Genomic DNA, 20971 nt, shown 5'->3' on the forward strand with positions numbered 1-20971 from the left:
CGGGCCCGGCCGCACTCTCCGCCCCGCACCGAGCGCTGCCGCCCGCCCCGCTCCGCTACCGGAGCCCCGCCCCTCGCCTCTTGCCGCGCCCCCTCCCTCACCCCATTGGTCACCTCTCTTGTCAATCGTCGCCGCGCAGCCAATCCACGCGCACGGTTCTGCCCCCGCCGCGCCGATTGGCCGCGCCTCAGGGCTGGCCCCGCCTCCCGCGGCGCAGCGGGGGCGGCCTGGCGGCGGCGGACGCGGCCGGGGCGGACGCGCAGCGGAGCCGGTGAGTGCGGGACCGGCCCGGAGCGGCCCCGCCGCGGGCGCTGACGCGGCCCCGCAGCCCCAGCGCCGTGTCCCGGTTCCCGAGGCTCGCACGGCCGCGCGCGTTGTGGCGGCGTGAGGCTCCGGGTGACATTGCCGCGGCCTCACGCGGGGTCACCCCGGGCCCGCCCCGGAGCTGTGGCGCGGCCGCCCCGGTGCGCTCGGGAGTGCGGGGGAGCGGCGGGATCCGGGGCCGGGCTGAGCGGAGGGGGAGCGGAGCCGGCCTTGGCTGTGTTGGCCCCGGGCTGCGGCACCGAGCGGGAGGCCCGGCCCTCAGTGCCCGGGCTGCGTGAGGGCGGCGTGAGGGCTGCGCTCCCTCCTGCCCTGCCTGCTGCCCTGCTCCTTTCCCTGCTCCTTTTCCTTTTCCCTGCTCCTTTTCCCTGCTCCTTTTCCTTCTCTCTGCTCCTTTTCCTTCTCTCTGCTCCTTTTCCTTTTCCCTACTCCTTTTCCTTTTCCCTGCTCCTTTTCCTTTTCCCTGCTCCTTTTCCTTTTCCCTGCTCCTCTTCCTTTTCCCTGCTCCTTTTCCCTGCTCCTTTTCCTTTTCCCTGCTCCTTTTCCTTTTCCCTGCTCCTTTTCCTTTTCCCTGCTCCTTTTCCTTTTCCCCTGCTCCTCTTCCTTTTCCCTGCTCCTTTTCCCTGCTCCTTTTCCTTTTCCCTGCTCCTTTTCCTTTTCCCTGCTCCTTTTCCTTTTCCCTGCTCCTTTTCCTTTTCCCTGCTCCTCTTCCTTTTCCCTGCTCCTTTTCCCTGCTCCTTTTCCTTCTCCCTGCTCCTCTTCCTTTTCCCTGCTCCTTTTCCTTTTCCCTGCTCCTTTTCCCCTCCCTTCCCCTCCTGCTTCACCTCCCTGTTCTCCCTGTTTCCTTCCCTCCCCCCCTGCCTGTTTTCCCTGCCTTTCCAGGCGCTGTTTTCCCTGTTTCCCACACTTTCCACCCTGCCCTGCTCCCACCTTTCCAGCCTGTCCCGGTGCCCTTTTCCTGCCCTGCCATCCCCTGTGTCCCTGCTCCCATCCCCATCCCAGCTGGGCTCAGCCAAACACGCGGCTCCAGGCGCAAAATACCATTTTTGTCTTATTTATTTCCATCTCTGAGAGGCTGAAAATGGGGGGAAATGATGTTTTTGTGCTGAAGGACAGATCCCAGGGGGCACAGGAGGTGTTGGACACAGATCTCTCCCACCTCAGCAGAACCAAAAACTCGCAGAGCTGGGCTGAATTCCCTACTTCGCCTTCGAAAGTGGGAATGGATGGAGCCTCTTTGGAGTTGTAAGGTGCAAAGACAGATGGAAAATGCTGGAAATGCCCGTGCAGGGTCAATCAGAGCTGTGTGTGGAGGTGGAATTGGCTTTTCCAGCCCAGCACTTGGTGCTGCTGCCCTTAAACCCAGGCTCCCCTCAGGGCTGGAGGTGTCAGGGATGTGTTTTTGTGCCTGTTGATGGAATTTTTTCCCCCTTTTTTGTGTGTCTGGATGGTGTTTTTTCCTTCTGGCTGATGGTTTGGAAGCTGCTGTCACTTTGTGGTTCTCCTGCATCACATTTAGAGCAGAGATGTGTGTGGAGGTTTGGCTGCTCCTCCCCTGTTTTTTTCTGTGGTTTAGGTGGATTTTTGGAGTGTTTCGAAAACATCCTGGGTTTTTAAGCGACTCCAGATTGGAGCAGAGGAGAAGAAACATTGAGGAAAGAGAGGCTACAATAAGGGTTGGTTTAATCACCCCAACAACCTGTGGCTGAAGGGATTTAAAAATAACCGTGGCTGAAACACCAGGTTTTGGTCTTCCAAAATTTGGATCCCAGCTCCCTCTGAGCATCTTCACAGAGCTGCAGATATTCAATTTATTTTTGTGTCCCCTTGCAAGCCCCAAGGATTGTTTAGGACCACAAATGCTGAGGAAAGGCGGGGACTAGGGCTGTCCTGGGTGTTGGATTTCAGCAGGAATCCTCTGGCTGCTCCAGACAAGGGAATTTGGCAACCCCAGGAGCTGCAAGAATTTCCCTTTGCTTGACCTGCAGCTGCTGCCCTGCCTTGCCACGGGCTCCAGGTGTTTTTGGTGTGTCAAACTTGGCTTTAGGAGGTGGCACAAAACTCAAACCACAGCCCTGAGTGTGTGATGGGCTCGGTACAGGTCAGACAGGTTTGCTGTCAGAAAAGAAAGAAAAAAAATAAAACAAAACCACCCGCAGGAACCAGAAGTAATTTTATTTTTTTGAGTCACTTCGCTGCTGCTGCTCAGAAGATTTACTCGGGTTTGTGTGAAAACAATACTGATTCTTCACCTGGGTTTTCCAGGTGATCCAGGAGGATTCCTGGTAAAGGAAATCCTTGGAAAAGGGTATTTTGTTCAGCCTTGAGTGGAAAGGTGAGCTGCAATGCAAACAGCTCCCTCAAGGTCACCAAATAAATGAAGCTTGGAGGAGTTCTTTGCTTTAGTTGTGCTTTAAATCCCCTTTTTTGTTGTTGCTGCACAGTCAGAGATGAAGCTCTGGCTTCTGTGAGGCCTGATTTTCCAGAAAATAATCAAATTGAGCCGAAATGTGCAGCGCTGTGGCCGAGCAGAGGTGATGGTGAACTCCAAATCCCACCAGAATTAGTGCAGAGGGAGCAGGGGGCAGGGTGGAAAACGCTTCCCTGAGGAAATGGCATTTCCTTGGCACACTTGTGGGCTCCTTCTGCTTCACCATGGAAGCTTTGAATTCCTCTTTCCCTTTCAATTTATTTTTTTTTTTTGTGTGTGTTTTTTAGAGGCGATTTGAAACTGCTGGGGGAGTTCAGAGCCGTTCTTGTAGTCACTCATTATGTGCTGAAGTAGCTCCTGGCAAAGTTGTGTGGACTGAGGGCTGCTTATATTCCAAATAATCCCATTTTAAAAACCCCCCTGTGCTGGGATTTGTCCCTTTGTGTGGCTTTGGTGACATCCAGCTCAGCACAGCATGGGAAAAGCACGATTTGATAATATTTTACCGCTTCTTTGGAGGAAAAAAACAAAACAAAACAAAACTTTTTGGAGCTCAGGGAGGGGTTGCAGGGTGGGTTTTTTGTTTTCTTGGAAAAGGAAAGGGATTGTTCCCTGCCCGAGGAGCTGTGGCCTCCCTGAGATAAAGCTGCTTGCAGATAAGAGCTGCTCTTCAGTTTGTGGCTGAAAAACTCAGCTCTGTTTTCCCTTGCCAGGATTCCCTCAGCTCCTTCCCATCTCCCTTGGAATAATCAGAATAATCGGAATAATCAGAATAATCTCTCTGTTTTCCCTTGCCAGGATTCCCTCTGCTCCTTCCCATCTCCCTTGGAATAATCAGAATAATCAGAATAATCGGCTGCCTCTGGGAGCTTCAGCTCAACCATTTCCCAGTGGCCTCAGTTTTAGGGCAGAACCTCCAAAACCAGGCCAGGAATTAAAGTTTTTATTCAGTTTTATTGGGAGGGCTGAGTTGTGCCAGGGAAGGGGGCAGGAGCAGCTTTTAATTGTGCTTCAGAGCAAAGTACACCTAAAAAATGGAATTTAAAAGTGTTGAACTGACTCTAAAAGTGTTGAACTCACTTTAAAAAAGTTGAACCGACTTCAAAACTTTTTAAAAATGAGCTGACTTAAAACAATGAACTGACTCAAATTGAACTAGCATGAAAAAATTGAACTAACATAAGAAAAAAAATGAAGTGACATTAAAAAAGTGAACATAAAAATTTTAGGCTTCAAAAATTTTAAACTTATAAAAATTTTAAGCTTCAATAATTTTAAACTTATAAGAATTATAAGCTTCAAAAATTTTAAAATTATAAAAACTGTAAGCTTCAAAAAGTGTAAGCTTCAAAAAGTGTAAGCTTCAAAAACTGTAAGCTTCAAAAACTGTAAGCTTCAAAAATTTTAAGCTTCAAAAATTTTAAAATTAAAAATATTATAAGCTTCAAAAATTATTTTAAACTTCAAAAATTTTAAAATTATAAAAATTTTAAGCTTCAAAATTTTTAAACTTATAAAAATTTTAAACTTATAAAAATTAAGCTCTTCCAGATATTGTAATTTAGTGATTTTTATTGGCAAAAAAATGTTTCTGCCTGTTCTTGGAGGGCAGAGGATCCCTGAGCTGTTCCCAGCTGATGTTTCAGGGTTGATTTTTAACAGCTTAATCAGACTGGAAGGCAGAGCTGGACCCCAAGGGGAGAGTCCATCCCATTCCCAGCATTCCAACCCTTTTTTTTTCCATGATTTTCCATGATTTTCCATGATTTTCCATGATTTTCCCGGCTGTTTTTGCAGCAGTCTCAGATAAATATCGAGGGAAATTTAATTGAGCAACTTCCCCTGCTGCAGGGAAAGGTGTGAAAATTCCTGCAGGGTTTTGTTCCTTCCTAATTTCATCCTGTGATTTCATTAGTGGCGTTAATGACATAATCAAATCCAAATAAAAACCCCAAAAAAATGAGAGTTGTGAAAGGGGATTTAAGTAAATTAAATGGGAATTGTGGCTCCATCCACGCCTGTGTTCAGTGAGCTGAGTGTGGGATTTGTTTGTTGTTATTCCCAATTATTAAATCGAATTTTTGAATTATTGAATTGAAAAGTCCTTTTAAGTTTCCCCTCTCTGTCTTTTCTCTCCTCAGATTAAATTCCTCCTGTTTATTTTTCGACCACACCGAATTTTTTTGGGGCATCAATGGCTTTGCCATTCCCGTGCTCCTGGGGTTTTCCAGGGGGAAAAAGCAAATATTTCTCAGCAAATAGGGGATTGTTTGCTTTGCAGTTTGTCTGTCCCTGCTGGGACAAATCTTTCTGCAAGAGAAATCTTTCAGAGATTCGGGACAGGCTGAAATTCACATTTATTTAGGAATCACACAGTTTTAGAGAGAGCAGAATTGGGATCAAGTCCTAATTTTTAGGATTCAGATCCCCAAATTCCACATCCACAGTGCTGTTAAATCCCTCCAGGGATGGGGGTTCCAGCCAAGCTTTTCCAGGAAGGAATTCACCCTAAAAATCTGATTTAAACCTCCCCTGGCACAAGGTGAGGCTGTTCCCTCTGCTCCTGTCCCATCCCTGGGAGCAGAGCCTGGCTCCAGCCCCCATTCCCAGAATCCTGCCATGGTTTGGGTTGGAAAAACCTTAAAAAACCTCAAATCCCTCCCTTTTTCTCATATTTCAAGCCTCTTCTTCCTGCTGGAGTTTGCTGTTGATCTGAGCTGGGAAAAATACAGAAAATAGGAATTTTGGGCAGGTTGTGAAGCCAAACTTTTCCATGAAGTTTAAAACTTGGATTTGTGGAATTGCTGGCTAATCCCCAAACCTTCAGCACCATTTTTAATTCTTTTAATTTCATTTCATTTTTAATTATTTCTACCCCAATTTGGGTTTATTTCTTCATTTGAGATGCTGCTCTCTGAAACTCATTGGCCCTTCTGCTGAGCAATAAATAATTTTAAAATCATTTCAGATATTCCAAAGAGGGAGTTTCCCAATTTTCCCAATTTGGGGAATAATCTTTAACCCGTGGCTGACTTTAATTCTGGATCTGAGTGTGGAGTAAATTTTTTTGTTCTTTCAATAAATACTCCTGAATTTTGGTGTAAAAAAACCCCACAGAGTCTGTTACTCATCGACCCTTAACTCCCAAAATCTCCTTTTCCAGTGATTTTCCCTCTTTATTCCTCAGGGAATGATTTGTTTTTCCGGATCCAGATGTGTGACAGGGACTTGTGTAACTCCTATAAAAATAACCCAGCAGTGGGTTAGGAAAAAAAAAAAAAACAAAAACCACATTTAATCCCCAGTTTGTGGAGGGTTTTTTTATTTATTTTTATTTTTTTTTTTTCCTGGCTTTGTAAACACAAATGGAATGACTGTGTGGGGACAGATCCAAAATACAGGGATTTAACAAAAATATCCAGCTGCTCCACGTGGCTTTTGCTGGGTTGTTTAATAATTGAGTCAGGTTGATGTAGATACAAAATAATGGCTGGTTTTTAACTGCAAATTGACACCAGAACTTGAAATTCAAGCTGGATTTTAAGATAAATTTTGTTTTTTGTGGTTCCAATGTGAATTATTGGTCAAAACAACCCACTGACATCAGAATCCAGCCCGAATCCAAAATAAAATCCAGCTTTGAGGCCAGCAAAAGGGAACAAAAATAATAAATAAATGAATGCTATTTTTGCATTCTGCGTGTTGAGGGCAGGTTTGATGTGTAAAATTGAGTGTATAAACAGGTGTTTGTAGGCTCTGGGCAGTGGGCACTAAAAATAAATAAGGAATGTGTCTAAACAGGATAAAAAGGAATATTGTGGGGTAAATAGATCTCATCTTTATGCAAAAAATAAGTCCAGCCTTAATAACTTAATATAAAATAGTATATATTTTTATATATATACTATATATATATTTGTATATATATTTATGTATATACACTATATATATTTTTATATATTTATATATAAAATATATTTTTTATATTTTTATATATACTATATATATATTTATTTTTTATTTTTTATATATTATATTTTTATATTTATATATATACTTTATATATAAACTATATATAAATAATTTAATAACTTAATAATCACTTTAATTTGGCAAATTTCCTTTCAGGCCTCTCTTTTATATTGTTATATTTAGATTATGTATAATTATATATAATTATATATATATATATAAAATAGACATATATATATAATCATATAAATAATTATAGATATATATATAATAGACATATATATAATCATATATATAATTATAGACTTAATTATGTATAATATATATTTTGTATATCTATATATATGACATACTACATTATTTTCTATTTTAAGTTAATATATATTTATATATATAATTAATATATATTTAATATATAATATTAATATAACATTATATATTCATATTATATATTAATATATTTTAATATATAATTAATTTTTATATATTTTTATCTATATATTTATTTTTATATTTATATTTTTATATTTATATATTTAAAAGAAAGTTGCATTTTGCATTCCTAAGCCCTTTAGCACAATTTCTATTTTTCATGGTGGTGGGGGGGGAGGAAGGAGAGTTATTTTTGGCAGAGATAAATCTGATATTGTGACCTACATTCCTTTATTGCAGGCAGGGCAGGGATAATATCCCCACCTGTGATTTCCTTCACACTTTGGAAGAAAAAAGGGAATTTCACAATGGTATTTTCCAGGCCTGTGAGATAAGGAGGGATGAGAAGGGAAGGAAATGACTGCAGGTCATTAGAAATAATAATTAGAATAATTAGGGATCGGCTCCGCTCTCGATGCTTGTGGGAGTTTTTGCTCTGACGTGAGGGAACTTTCCGGTTGTGTCAGGTGTTATATCCCATTAAAACCTGGAGTCAGCCCTCCCCAGGCTCCCAAAACACCCTCAGGAATTTGGGAATTGCTGGATTTGTGTTTTCCCAAAGTTCTGGGAAGGAAGGAGGAGCTTTGGGGTGACCCTGAGGGGGACGACAAAAAAGGTGGAGGGAGGCAATTTCCAAGGGCCTGGAAAAGGGGGATGGCTTCAGACTGGGAAAGGGGAATGTGGGTGGGATCTTGGGAAGGAATTCCCGGCTGTGTGAAGGAATTTTGGGGGCCATGGAATTCCCAGAGGAGCCCTGGAAGCGCCCAAGGCCGGCCTGGAGCAGCAGGAGGTGGTGGAAGGTGTGGGGTGGGATGAGATGATCCTAAAAGTCCTTCCCATCCCATCCCATCTTTAATTCTGGGATGATCCAGGTGATCCTGAAAGTCCATCCCATCCCATCCCATCCCATCCCATCCCATCCCATCCCATCCCATCCCATCCCATCCCATCCCATCCCATCCCATCCCATCCCATCCCATCCCATCCCATCCCATCCCATCCCATCCCATCCCATCTTTAATTCTGGGATGATCCAGATGATCCTAAAAGTCCTTCCCAACCCATCCCATCTTTAATTTTGGGATGATCCAAGGCTTCAAGTTGATCCTAAAAGTCCTTCCCATCCCGTCTTTAATTCTGGGATGATCCAGGTGATCCTAAAAGTCCTTCCCAATCCATCTTTAATTCTGGGATGATCCAAGGTTTCCAGGTGATCATAAAAGTCCTTCTCAATTCATCTTTAATTCTGGAATGATCCAAGGCTTCAAGTTGATCCTAAAAGTCCTTCCCAACCCATTTTTAATTCTGGGATGATCCAGGTGATCCTAAAAGCCCTTCCCAACCCATCCCATCTTTAATTTTGGGATGATCCAGGTGATCCTAAAAGTCCTTCCCAACCCATCCCATCTTTAATTTTGGGATGATCCAGGTGATCCTGAAAGTCCTTCCCAGCCCATCCCATCTTTAATTCTGGGATGATCCAGGTGATCCTAAAAGTCCTTCCCAACCCATTTTTAATTCTGGGATGATCCAAGGTTTCCAGGTGATCATAAAAGTCCTTCTCAATTCATCTTTAATTCTGGGATGATCCAAGGCTTCAAGTTGATCCTAAAAGTCCTTCCCAGCCCATCCCATCTTTAATTCTGGGATGATCCAAGGTTTCCAGGTGTGTTTTTGCCCCTCTGGAGCGAGGATGAGGCTCCTCCATCCCAAATTGGTCACGCCCGAGTTCAGCCGAGGCTGAGCCGTCTCCGCTTTTGTGTTTTTGAAACCTGCAGCCAGCCAGGCTTGGGAAATGAGGGCTGCTGTTAATTTATGAGGGGAAAAAAAAGCAGCTCAGCAAGTCTGAAAGGTGCTGACAAGCATAAAAGTACCTGAGATTGTTTAAAAAAGGGGAAGAAAAAAGCTGGAAATTATTATTTATTTTATTTTATTTTTTATTTTATTTTATTTTATTTTTCCACGTGAGCGGAACGTTGTGCCCGAGGTTTCGCAGGCATCAGAGGGAGCAGGAGGGAACTGAACTCAGGAATTCTCATTTCCTAATAAAACATTCCTTGAAAGGTTTAACCTTCTGGAGTGAGGCTGTTGGAGCAGCTTTGTGGCTTAAAAAAGTGATTTTTTTGTCTTTGCAAAGCCCCTCTGTGAGCAGCTCCAGGGCCACCTCCCTGAGCCACCTCAGGGTTTTCACAATTCCAGTCCTGAACATTCCTGAAAATATTCTGAAAAATATTTCTTTTCAGGCTGAAAAAGCAGAAATATCAGAAAGTCAGAGCTAAAAAACAAATCATTATTCCATTTCAACAGAATTATTTCTTCATCCACACTCTGCAACCAAGGTCAGGCTGACCTTTCCTCTCAGAGGGTGGGTTTGGGACATCTCAGAGCAGGAAAATCCTGTGCAAACCGCCCTGGGAGGAAAGGGAGTCCTGAAAGGCACCAGAATAAATCCCAGAGTGGCCTTTGTGGCACGTGTGAGGCACTGGATCCCTCTCTTCCCAAAAATAACCCCCACTGGCTCGTGGCTGGCCTTGGGGACTCATTCCTGGGACTATTTTTTCCCCCCCTTTTCCATAGGGTTTTGAATTTCCACCTTCTTTCTCCGGTATCTCGTTGCTCAGCAATCCCAAATAGCCAAAATCCTCCAATCCCAAAATCCTCGCTGGGAGAGGGCAGGATCTGCTCCTTTTCCCTGGAAATTATGGATATTTTGGTGTTACTGCAGCTGAGTTCTTTGTGAGGTGAGAAGGGCACAGTTTTCATCTTAACCCCCCCAAAAAATCCATTTAAATCCATTTACACCTCAAAGGAAGGAAATGGCACCAGGAATCTGGAAATGCCCTTTTCCTGGGAATTGGGAGAGGGTTTTCCAGCTGAAAATGGCACTTCCCTGCACTTTATCACTGGGATATTTCCCACTTTTGACGTTTCTCCTTTGTTTTTTGGGTTGTGTTTAGGAGCTGTAGCTCTCCTGCCCCCGTGGAAGTGTGACTGGTATGGGTAATGGTGTGAGAGAAGGTCCAGTGGAATTCCAGAGGGATGTGGAGCCCGTCACGGCCCGAATTCCGGCAGAGGTGAGAGCAGGAGCTGGGCTGGGAATCCAGAGCGGCTCCAGGGAGGGAATTCTGCCCTGCTCAGCTGGGATCCCACCTGGAATTCTGCACCCAGCACTGGAAGGACGTGGAGATGTTGGGGCGAGTCCAGAGGAGGCTCCAGGATGATCAGAGGGATGGAGAAGCTGGGAAAATTGGGATTGTCCAGCCTGGAAAGGCTCCAGGGTCACCTAATTGTGACTTTGCAGTGCCTGAGGGAGCCACAAGAAACACAGAGAGAGATTTGGGATGAGGGATGGAGGGACAGGACACGGGGAATGGCTTCAAACTGGAACAGGGGAATTTGGGTGGGATATTGGGAAGGTGGAGAGGGGCTGGGATGGAATTCCCAGAGCAGCTGTGGCTGCCCCTGGATCCCTGGAAGTGTCCAAGGCCAGGTTGGAGTAGCCTGGGATGCTGGAAGATGTCCCTGCCCATGGAATGGGATGAATTTTAAGATCCTTCCAACCCAAACCAGTCTGGGATTTGATCTCTGGACTCCCAAAAGCCTCCAGCATTTCCATGATCCATGGAATGTGTCCCTCCCAGGGGATCCAGACATTCCCAACCCAGGGTTGTGCCAGGGCCACCAATCCAGGCTTTCCTGGGCTGGTTGGAATCCCTGGAGAAAGGAACTTTGCTGTGCTTTAGCCCAAATCCAGGCTTGAAGTCACCTTTGCTCCACTGCCCTCGCACCCAGGCACGGCTTGGGAACGGGAATTGAGCTGATCCAGGGGTTTTGGGTCATAAACATTAACTCTGGGCTTGGGAAACGTCCTGGAAACAAGGGAAATGTGAGCTCCTCTCATCCATAAAGTGTCAAAAGTTCACACATCAAGCCTGGGCTTGTTCTCACTTCAGAACCTCCACGGGGCTTGGATTTTGTGGCTTTTTTTGTTTTGTTTTGTTTTTTTGGCTCTCTGTGGGAGAAAAATGCTGATTTTATAAATCTGAGCTGTGGCAGGAATGCCAAGAGCAAAATCCCTCTCGTTCCACCCACCAGAGGGGGAAAACTGCCTGGATTCATCCTCAGGAGCTTGGGAATGATGTGGGAATGGGGCTTGGGTGCTTCTTTTCCAGAAACTTCCCTTTCTGCCCATGGCTAAATCATGGGGAGGGAGAAGAAGGAGAAAAAAGAGGGGGAAAGCAGCCACATGCAAGAGGAATTCTTGGAATTTTGCCTTGCAGAATTCACTGTGCTGGAAATTTAATGAAACATTTTGACCCAAATCTTGGCCCTGGGGTGAATTTCTGCAGAAAAAGTGCAATGTTATTCCTTGTGGGATTGATTTGTTTTTTCCCCCCCACTATCCAATGCTTTTTTTTTTTCCCAGGATAACCAGGAGAAGAAGAAAGTGCTGAACTCCCTGATATCTGGGGCACTGGCTGGGGCTGTGGCTAAAACTGCAGTGGCTCCTCTGGACAGGACAAAAATCATGTTCCAAGGTGAGTCCTGTGGGCTTTCCCCAAATTTTTTTTTGAAGCTTTCAGCCCTTTGAGCTTGCAGTCTGCTCATCCAGCTCCTTTTCCAGGAGATGTGGAGACTCTGGGAAGAGGGAATTGGGCTGTGGGAGTTCCCTGCTGAAGGCTGGATGCCCAAATTGTGTCAAGTCTCCCCAAACTGGCAGGCAGGAGGCACTGGAGCTGCTGCACCCCTGAATTGTGGCAGAACATGAAATTCCTCTGCCTGGAATAGAGAATTTAGCAAGATTTGGGGATTTTGGGATCTGTTGCAATGCAATTCCTGCAATTATCCCAAAGGGAACAGCACAGGCCCTTTAATTCAGTGGATGTTTGGGAAAGCCAAGAATTTTAAATCTGGTGACGTCCCAGATTAACTGAATTGGGCTCAATCTAATCCCTGGCTGACATTTAATTTGGAACTGATTTTTACTCACGTGATTTTCATTCTGGGCAGAGCAAGGAGCTCTGGGATTGCTGGGATATCCACCAGGGAGGCCCCTGGGAGCTGAATTTTTGGGTTTTCCCACCAAAAACGCACAGCCAGGTTCATTCCAGGGTGGAAATATCAGGAGCAGGGATGAGAGGGAAGGCACAGAGCCAGCAACTGACCCAGGGAATCACCTGGAATTTGGACAGGCCACATTCCTAAAAATCCCTGTGTGGTTCAGCCCATCTCAGTGGCTGGAAAGGAATGGGATTAAAATGTTCCAATTGCAGCAATTTCTTGGGATCTGATGGATTATTTTAGGCTCTTTCTGTCCTAAGGGGTTTTATTTGAAAACACCTTTGGATCATCAAAGTGATGAGTTAGAAACTGAGGAATGAGGCTTGGGATGGTGGAAAGTGGAACTGGATGAGCTTTCCCAGCCCAAACCATCCCACAACTCAATAAATTTCCCCGTGGCAGAGGGAGAAAAACCTTCTGAAAGGAGCAAAACCACCTTGATAACCCATCTCTGTTTATCGAGGTGTTTTATTCCTTAAAAAAAACCCAAAAACCAAAAAAAAAAAACCCAAAAAAACCCAAAACAAAAGCATTGGAATTGCACAGAGGAGCAGCAGTGGGGAAAAGTGGATTTGCATGGAATTGTTGGATACACTCCAGAGGCTCCCAAAGTCTCAGATGAGCGAGGAAGGAGCTGCAGCAGCCCCTTAATTGGAGCCACGTTTCATTAAAAAAAGGTTTCCAGGCTTTTCCATCCCTTTTGGCAGAGCTGCCAAACAAATCCCGCTTCCCAAATCCCGCCTCGTGGATTCCACGGATAAGGAGGTGCTGTCACTTTGGATGGATGCAAGGGAAAAAAAGAAAAAGAATAAAAAATCAGGGAGTTCATTTGAGTTCTGCTCGGATGGAGCCGCTCTTGCGTGGAGCTTCGCTCTCTCCTCGCTGGATTCTGGAATTAGGCTGGGATCTGGGCATGGAAATTCTCTGAAAAATAAGTGAACGGTGCAGTTTTGATGTTTTTTCTTTAATTAATTGTTTTTATTTATTCATTTATTCCACGCAAACTGAATTTTCCTAACAGGCAGTGGAGGAAAAAAATGGACTTTTGTGCTAAATTATGGGAGCATTTACAAGACAAAGAATCTCTGTTTCCTCTTTCATTCATTATTTTCCTTCTATTTTTATCCCTTTGGCCAAAACACCTGTTTATTTATCCCTTATTTAGGGATTCATGGATCAAATATTTATTTTTATGTCTTGCAAGCCCTAATCTTTTTTCTTTTTTCTTTTTATTTTTAGTGTCTTCAAAAAGATTTTCTGCCAAGGTGAGGTGATGTCTGTCTGCTGTTGCCCTGAAGTGTTTGATTTTTCTTTTGTTGGCCTTTATTTCACTTTTTTTGGGATTTATCAGCAGCATTCCATGAAAACGTAGAGGGAAAGGCTGGGAATGGTGTTGTTAATTATGGGATTAATTAGGATAGTGATTGCTGGGAGGATTCAAACTCCAGGCTGTACCTGTGATGTGACAATAAGTGTGACATCACTCAGGGCTTTGGGTTTTGGGACCTTTTTTAGTGGATTTGGGATCTTTCCTGGTGATTTGGGGACCTCTTCTAGTGATTTGGGACGTTTTGTAGTGATTTTGGGACCATTCCTTGTGATTTTGGGACCTTTCCTTCTGATTTTGGGACCATTTCTAGTGCTCCTTTCCTTCCCCCAAGCACACAGGAGTTGTTGCAGCGTTTATAGGGAATTAAATCTGGCATCTGATCCCTCCTGTGGATTTCTGAGTTCTTTTTCCCCGTGCATTCCAGCTTTTCCATGCTTGCCGTGCCCTGGTGTGCATGATCCAAATCTTCCTGCCTGGCCCCGAGGAGATGAATTTGGGTTTGGGAAGGGGTTTTGTGCAAATTGTGCCTTCCCTGAGAGGGAAAATGAGGCAGGCTGGGATATAAAAACCCTTCCTTGTCCTTGACTTGCTCTTGTGCAGAACTTCGCTCTCTCCTCGCTGGATTCTGGAATTAACCTGGGATCCGGGCATGGAAACACTCTGAAAAATCAGAGAACAGTGCAGTTTTGATATTTTTCTTTAATTAACTTGAAAAAAATTCATCCATTTATTCCACAAACCGAATTTTAAAGCACGGGGATGTGACGGAGCCCCTGTGGGAAGGGGGATTGGGAAGGGTTAAGCTGTGGGGTCACATCCTCACCCTGCATTCCCGTTATCCCTGACCCTTGCCCTGTTCCCCACAGGAAGCTCACGGGCTGATTTATCCCCGCAGGAAGCCTACAGGCTGATTTATCACACCTACCTCAACGAGGGCTTCTGGAGCCTCTGGAGAGGGAATTCTGCCACCATGGTCCGCGTCATCCCCTACGCCGCCATCCAGTTCTGCGCCCACGAGGAGTACAAGCAGATCCTGGGGAATTACTACGGATTCCAGGGAAAGTAAGAGGCAGCGGGGCTCGGGATCCTGCTGGGATCCTTGGATCCAGCTGAGGCCGGAGCAGGGAAACTGTGAGGGGGAAACTGTGAGGGGGAAACTGTGAGGGGGAAACTGTGAGGGGGGAAACTGTGAGGGGAAAACCGTGACGGGGGAAACCGTGACGGGGGAAACCGTGAGGGAGAAACCGTGAGGGGGAAACCGTGAGGGAGGAACTGTGAGGGGGGAACTGTGAGGGGGGAACTGTGAGGGGGGAACTGTGAGGGGGAAACTGTGAGGGGGAAACTGTGAGGGGGAAACTGTGAGGGGGAAAACTGTGAGGGGGGAAACTGTGAGGGGGAAACTGTGAGGGGGAAACTGTGAGGGGGAAACTGTGAGGGGGAAACTGTGAGGGGAAACTGTGAGGGGGAAACTGTGAGGGGGAAACTGTGAGGGGGAAACTGTGAGGGGGAAACCGTGAGGGGGAAACCGTGAGGGAGAAACCGTGAGGGGGAAACCGTGAGGGGGAAACCGTGAGGGGGAAACCGTGAGGGAGAAACCGTGAGGGGGAAACTGTGAGGGGGAAACTGTGAGGGGGGAAACTGTGAGGGGGGAAACTGTGAGGGGGAAACTCTGAGGGGAAAACTCTGAGGGGAAAACTCTGAGGGAGAAACTTTGAGGGGGAAACTGAGGGAGAAACTCTGATGGGGAAACTCTGAGGGGAAAGTTCTGAGGGGGAAACTCCAAGGGGGAATATCTGAGGGGAAAGCTGTGAGGGAGAAGCTCTGATGGGGAAGCTCCAAGATGGAAGCTCTGAGGGGGAAGCAGAGGAAGCTCTGAGGGGGAATCTCTGAGGGGGAGGTTCCAAGGGGGAAACTGTGAGGGAGAAGCTGTGAGGGGGAAACCTTGAGGCAAAAGCTCTGAGGGGGGAAGCTCCAAGATGGAAGCTCCAAGATGGAAGCCCTGAGGGGGAATCTGAGGCAAAAGCTCTGAGGGGGAAGCTCCAAGATGGAAGCTCCAAGGTGGAGCCTTTGAGGGGAAGCTCCAGAGGGGCAGATCTGAGTGCCAGCCCTCCTGACGTGGGGTTTGAGGTGCTGAGGGAAGGGCAGATTCTGTGAGCACACAGCCCTGTCATGTCCAGACATGAGTAATAAATGGCCTGGACCTGGAAAGAGCAATTCCCAGCACTGGGAAAATGGGCAGGCAAAACAAAGAGCAGGAGAAGCAGCAGGCTCCAGCCCAGCCCTGAGCCTCTTCTCCAGACACTGAGCCTCTTCTCCCCATGGATTTTCCCTGTGGGATTTGCAGCTGCAGGTGACGTTTGGTCTCTCCTCTCACCTCACCTCAGGGCACTGACACCTTTCCCTCGCTTCATTGCCGGCTCCCTGGCTGGCACCACGGCTGCCATGGTCACCTACCCCCTGGACATGGTCCGTGCCCGCATGGCTGTCACGCCCAAGGAGATGTAAGTGCCTCATGCACAACTTTTTTGGGGTTTTTATAAGATCACGTGGCTCTATTGCCATTTTTTGGGTCATTTCTTGCTTTGGTGGAATAAATCCCTGGGGTCTGAGCAGCGGTTCAATGTCCAGAGACATGGATGTGGGAGGAGATGGGTTTAGGAAGCCAGCTGGATCCAGGAAAACCCAAGAGGACAGCACAGCAGGGCTGTGGGAGAGCTAAAATCCCCTCTGAGCTGCCTGATGAGCTGGGAGCCAAATTAATTACGGGTTAATCCATCAGGGAGCCCTGCTGGGAACATCCCAGCCACTGACCAGCGCAGGTCTGCTCTCCCCGTGTCCCCACGCCAGGTACAGCAGCATTGTCCACGTCTTCATCCGGATCTCCCGGGAGGAGGGGCTGAAAACCTTGTACAGGGGCTTCACACCCACCATCCTGGGCGTCATTCCCTACGCCGGCCTCAGCTTCTTCACCTACGAGACGCTGAAGAAAGTCCACGCAGGTAAACCGGGGAAAACGCTGGAGGTTTTGGGGCAGGTGTTTGGATGGAGGGGTCTGAGCGCTCTGGGGTCTGCGGGGTGTGAACCAGGAGTGCGGGAATGCCGTGCCTGTCTTGTGGAGGAGAAAAAGTGGGATTTCCACGTGGGGAAGGACTGGGTTGTGCGCTGAGCTGGGAGCAAAACATGGGGAGAGCAACCTGGGGAGGAAAACCTCGGGAGTTGTACCTGTGGTATGTCAGTAAATGTGACATCACTCAGGGGTTTGTTTTGTGGGAGCTTTTCTAGTGATTTGGGCACCTTTTCTAGTGATTTTGGGGACCTTTTCTAGTGATTTTGCTTGGGAGAGCAACCTGGGGAACAAAACTTGGGAAACAAAATCCGGGGAGGAAAACCTCAGGAGAGCAACCTGGGGAACAAAACCTCAGGAACAAAACCTAGGGAGCAAAACTTGGGGAACAAAACCTCAGGAGCAAAACTTGGGGAACAAAACCTCAGGAGCAAAACTTGGGGAACAAAACCTCAGGAGCAAAACTTGGGGAACAAAACCTTGGGAACAAAATCCGGGGAGCAAAACCTCAGGAGAGCAACCTGGGGAACAAAACCTTTGGGAGTTCAACCTGGGGAACAAAACCTCAGGAGCAAAACTTGGGGAACGAAACCTTGGGAACAAAACTTGGGGAACAAAACCTTGGGAGCAAAACTCAGGGGAGCAAAACTTGGGGAGAGCAACTTGGGGAACAAAAACCTCAGGAGCAAAGCTTGGGGAATGAAACCTTGGGAACAAAACTTGGGGAACAAAATCTGGGGAGCAAAACCTGGGGAACAAAACTTTGGGAGTGCAACCTAGGGAACAAAACCTCAGGAGCAGAACTTGGGGAACAAAACGTTGGGAACAAAATCTGGGGAGCAAAACTTGGGGAACAAAACCTTGGGAGCAAAACCTGGGGAGCAAAACCTTGGGAGTGCAACCTGGGGTGAAACAAACCGTGGGGAACCGACGAGCGCAACCTCAGCAACAAAACCTCGGGAGCCCCTTCACCCTGTCCCCTCGAATTCTGTGTCAGTGCCAAGGAGTTTCCCCTGTGTGTCCCCCGCAGAGCACAGCGGGAAGGCGCAGCCCTCGCCCCCGGAGCGGCTCCTGTTCGGGGCGTGCGCCGGCCTCATCGGGCAGTCGGCCTCGTACCCGCTGGACGTGGTGCGGCGCCGCATGCAGACCGCCGGCGTGCTGGGCCACACCTACAGCTCCATCCTGCTCACCATGCAGGAAATCGTCAGGGAGGAGGGACTGGTGCGAGGGCTCTACAAAGGGCTCAGCATGAACTGGGTGAAGGGCCCCATCGCCGTGGGGATCAGCTTCACCACCTTCGACCTGACGCAGATCCTGCTCCGCAAGCTGCAGCAGAGGTAGTGGCTGGGTGGCCAACGTGTAGAAAGAGCAGTTGGTTCTTCCCTGGCCTCCCACGTGCTCCTGCAGCTGAGAACTCGCCCGTTTGGGTTTTGGTTTGTTGGTTTTTTTTTTTTCCCGTTGTTGTTGGATTTTTTATTTTTTTTTTTTTTTTTCCCCCACACTTTTTAATTTGGAAGCCTAACTGTTCCCTAAGCGAAAAATTCCCGACCCTGCAGAGCTGAGTCCTCCCAAGCAGCTGCCTCACCCTTCTGATGGACTCTGCCCCCAGGAGTGGAGCCTCCCCACCCCACCTGTGCTGCTCCTGGCTCCTCACCTGGCTCTCCGAGGGCAGATGGAAGCTGTGGATGATGGAAGAGGGGGCTCGGAGCTGTTGGGAATGAACCCCTGGATGTGGGAAGTGGCAGATCTGCAGCTCCCTGCAGCCTGCCAAGTGCAATATCCCAGTGTAGCCCGCAGGGAATTCCAGGTTCCTGTGAGAGCAGGACACTACGCTTGTTCCGAAAGCTGAATGTTTTCTCTGGCTGGGAATCCTGCCGTTTTTCCATGAATTTTCCTTGGTTTTGGGTTGAGCTGCATCAACCACCCTCGTTTGTGGCGTCCCTCTGAGATTACCAAAGACTGGAGGCAGCAGAGGAGGGGAGTTTTGAGCCCTTCCATAAAGGAAATTTTCCCCTGTGTGTTGTCGCTGAGCAAGGGCTGTGCCTGGATTCCCAAACTGGATCCGCTCCCAGCTGCGTTCGTGTTTCCCTTCTGTGCTGCCCTGCCCTGGAGAGATGCAGCGTTTTCCAGGGGTGTGGATGCACTGAGGAAAGAGGAGTTACATCCTTCACAATCCCATTTGTTTTGGTCAGTGTTATGGCTGCTGTGTGCACCGAGAACAAACCCTGCTGCAGCCGGGGCTGTCCCCAAAAAAAACCTGTCCCTGGGAGCTGATCCCAGCTCCTGGATCTCCTGCTTGTCCTTTTTGGTACCTGCTGTGTAGGTGGTGTCACCTCTGCTCACAAACTCATCCCCTCAGCTGTTTTATCCCTAAAATTCCTCTTGGAATTGAGTCCTTGTGGGCACCGCAGCGTTGACCCTACAGTGCCAATCGCTTCCAGCTGGAATTGGACAAGGAGTGCTCAAGAACTTCTCAGTGTTCCTCTTTGAAATCAGTTTTTCAGGGAAATGGAGATTTTTTTTTTTTTTTTTGGTGGATGATCCATCCCTCTGTTAAAATCCAGAGGTCAGAGCAGACTTCAGACTCCTCTGGCAATCAGCACAAACCGAGGTGGGAAAATCCCTTTCCAGAGAGTCCATAATGTGAGGAAAAACCCCCAAAATTTAACTTAAAACCTGTCCTTTCCTGCTTGTTGTGTATTTTAGCTGTTGTAGCCGGATGGGATGAACGGGAATGGAAGGAATTGCACAAGGGGGGCAGGAGCAGCCTTCTCCTTTCTTTTTTTGTCTTTGCACTTCTTTGGAGCATGAACCTGCTCCCGATGCCAAATATTTCCTTAGGAATCAGGGAAGGTGGGAATGGCACTGGAGTGTTGACACACAAATTATTCCCAGGGCTGGGATGGGGCAGACTGGAGCTGGGATTTGACCTCAGGAATTCTGCCCCCGAGCCCAGCAGGGCGGCACATTCCCTGATTTCCCTGGGAATTAAAGATCCCCGGGGTTTTGGGAGGCCCTGGAGGGTGATGGCCACGAATTCTGGGTCATTTTGGGGTTTTTTTTGGGCTGCTGGAAAACTCCCAGCTCTGCTTTCCCTTCACTCAGCCCCCAATTTCTTTTCTCCAATGGAGAAGCCGATTATCCTGCTCTTGTCCTGATCCAGAGGGAGGAATTCCCACAGCACTTCCAGCAGTGCTTCTGTCCCCGTGTCCTCTCCCTTCCCTGTCCCCTCCCAGCTGGGAAAAACAGGAATTCCAGGAGCCTGGGGGTGCTGAAAAGTTGTTCCTTAATTAGCAGCTGCACCTGATTTAAATTCAGCAGAATTTCAGCCAATTTTCCCACAAGTTTTGCAGGCTGGGTGTTTGTCCAGGGGCAGAATTTGAATTCAGCCTGTGATGGTTTTGGTGCTTTTGTTTCTCAGAGCGTGTTGCTGCTTTGGGTTGGTTTAAAAAGCTTTTTTTTTTTTCCCCTTTTTTTTTTTGGTTTTTTTGGTTTTTTTTTGAATGTAGAAACTGGGAAACAGAGTGTTCCCTTCCCTTTTCTTCCCTGCATGGATTCAGACACGTTCCAGATCTTTTTCTGAGGTGTGCTGGCCAGGAAGAGCTCTGAGAAAGGAAACAACTCAAAACAGGAGTTTTTCCTTTATTTCCCCCCCTTTTTTTTTCCCCATTCCTCTAATTCCCTAATTTTTTCATTTTACTCCTCTCAGATTTAATTTCCCACTCACCCTTCACACAGACCCTTAAAACATCACCACCAAATTTGTGCTTTTTGGTTTTTATTTCCCTCTTCCCTCCTCCTGCTTCTTCCTGCACCTTGAGCCCCGCACTGGCACTTCGAGAAAACCAGGTCCAAAAAAACGCACCCAAAACGTCAAAATTGCAGCTTTTTAGTGTTCTCCAACACCTTTTCCCCTCACAGCCTGGATACTCCAGGAATTTCAGGCACCACGGGCTGGTTTTGAGCTCCTCGTATGGTTTGGAATTTTCACTTTATACATTGGAGGGGCTGATTCCCCCCATTTTCCCCCTCTCTTTTTTCCCCTTTTTTGCCTCATTTTCTCCCCCCTTTCCCTCCCTTTTTGCCCCCCTTTTTTCCCCTCTTTTTTCCTCCTTTTTCCCCCTTTTTGCCTCCTTTTCTCCCCCCTTTTTTCCCCCCTTCCCCCCCTTTTTCTCCCCTCTTTTTCCCCCCCTTTTCTCCCCTTTTGCCTCCTTTTCTCCCCCTTTTTCTCCCCCATTTTCCCCCTTTTCCCCCCCTTTTCCCCTTTTTTCCCCTTTTTTCCCCTTTTTTCCCCTTTTTTCCCCTTTTTTCCCCTTTTTTCCCCTTTTTTCCCCTTTTTCCCCTCTTTTTCCCCTCTTTT

General features: G+C 47.2%; 1 protein-coding gene across 3 annotated transcripts; it reads left to right on the forward strand.

The window, feature by feature from the left end:
• The first annotated feature begins 197 nt into the window (after window positions 1-197).
• On the forward strand, window positions 198-20938 carry SLC25A42 (solute carrier family 25 member 42). Of its 3 annotated transcripts, none has more exons than XM_058858999.1 (8): window positions 198-271; window positions 10114-10230; window positions 11583-11694; window positions 13457-13482; window positions 14443-14609; window positions 15932-16048; window positions 16395-16546; window positions 17642-20934. In XM_058858999.1, exons 2-8 carry the CDS (start codon window positions 10153-10155, stop codon window positions 17950-17952), a joined length of 963 nt encoding a protein of 320 aa, XP_058714982.1. In that variant the 5' UTR covers window positions 198-271; window positions 10114-10152; the 3' UTR covers window positions 17953-20934. The 3 variants fall into 3 exon arrangements, with proteins under 3 accessions (XP_058714982.1, XP_058714983.1, XP_058714984.1); XM_058859000.1 differs by lacking the exon at window positions 198-271 and adding an exon at window positions 7335-7523 and having other exon boundaries at window positions 17642-20935; XM_058859001.1 differs by lacking the exon at window positions 198-271 and having other exon boundaries at window positions 10123-10230; window positions 17642-20938.
• Window positions 20939-20971: the final 33 nt, after the last annotated feature.

The sequence above is a fragment of the Poecile atricapillus genome, chromosome 28, assembly GCF_030490865.1.
Source record: "Poecile atricapillus isolate bPoeAtr1 chromosome 28, bPoeAtr1.hap1, whole genome shotgun sequence".
Classification (NCBI taxonomy): Eukaryota; Metazoa; Chordata; class Aves; order Passeriformes; family Paridae; genus Poecile; species Poecile atricapillus.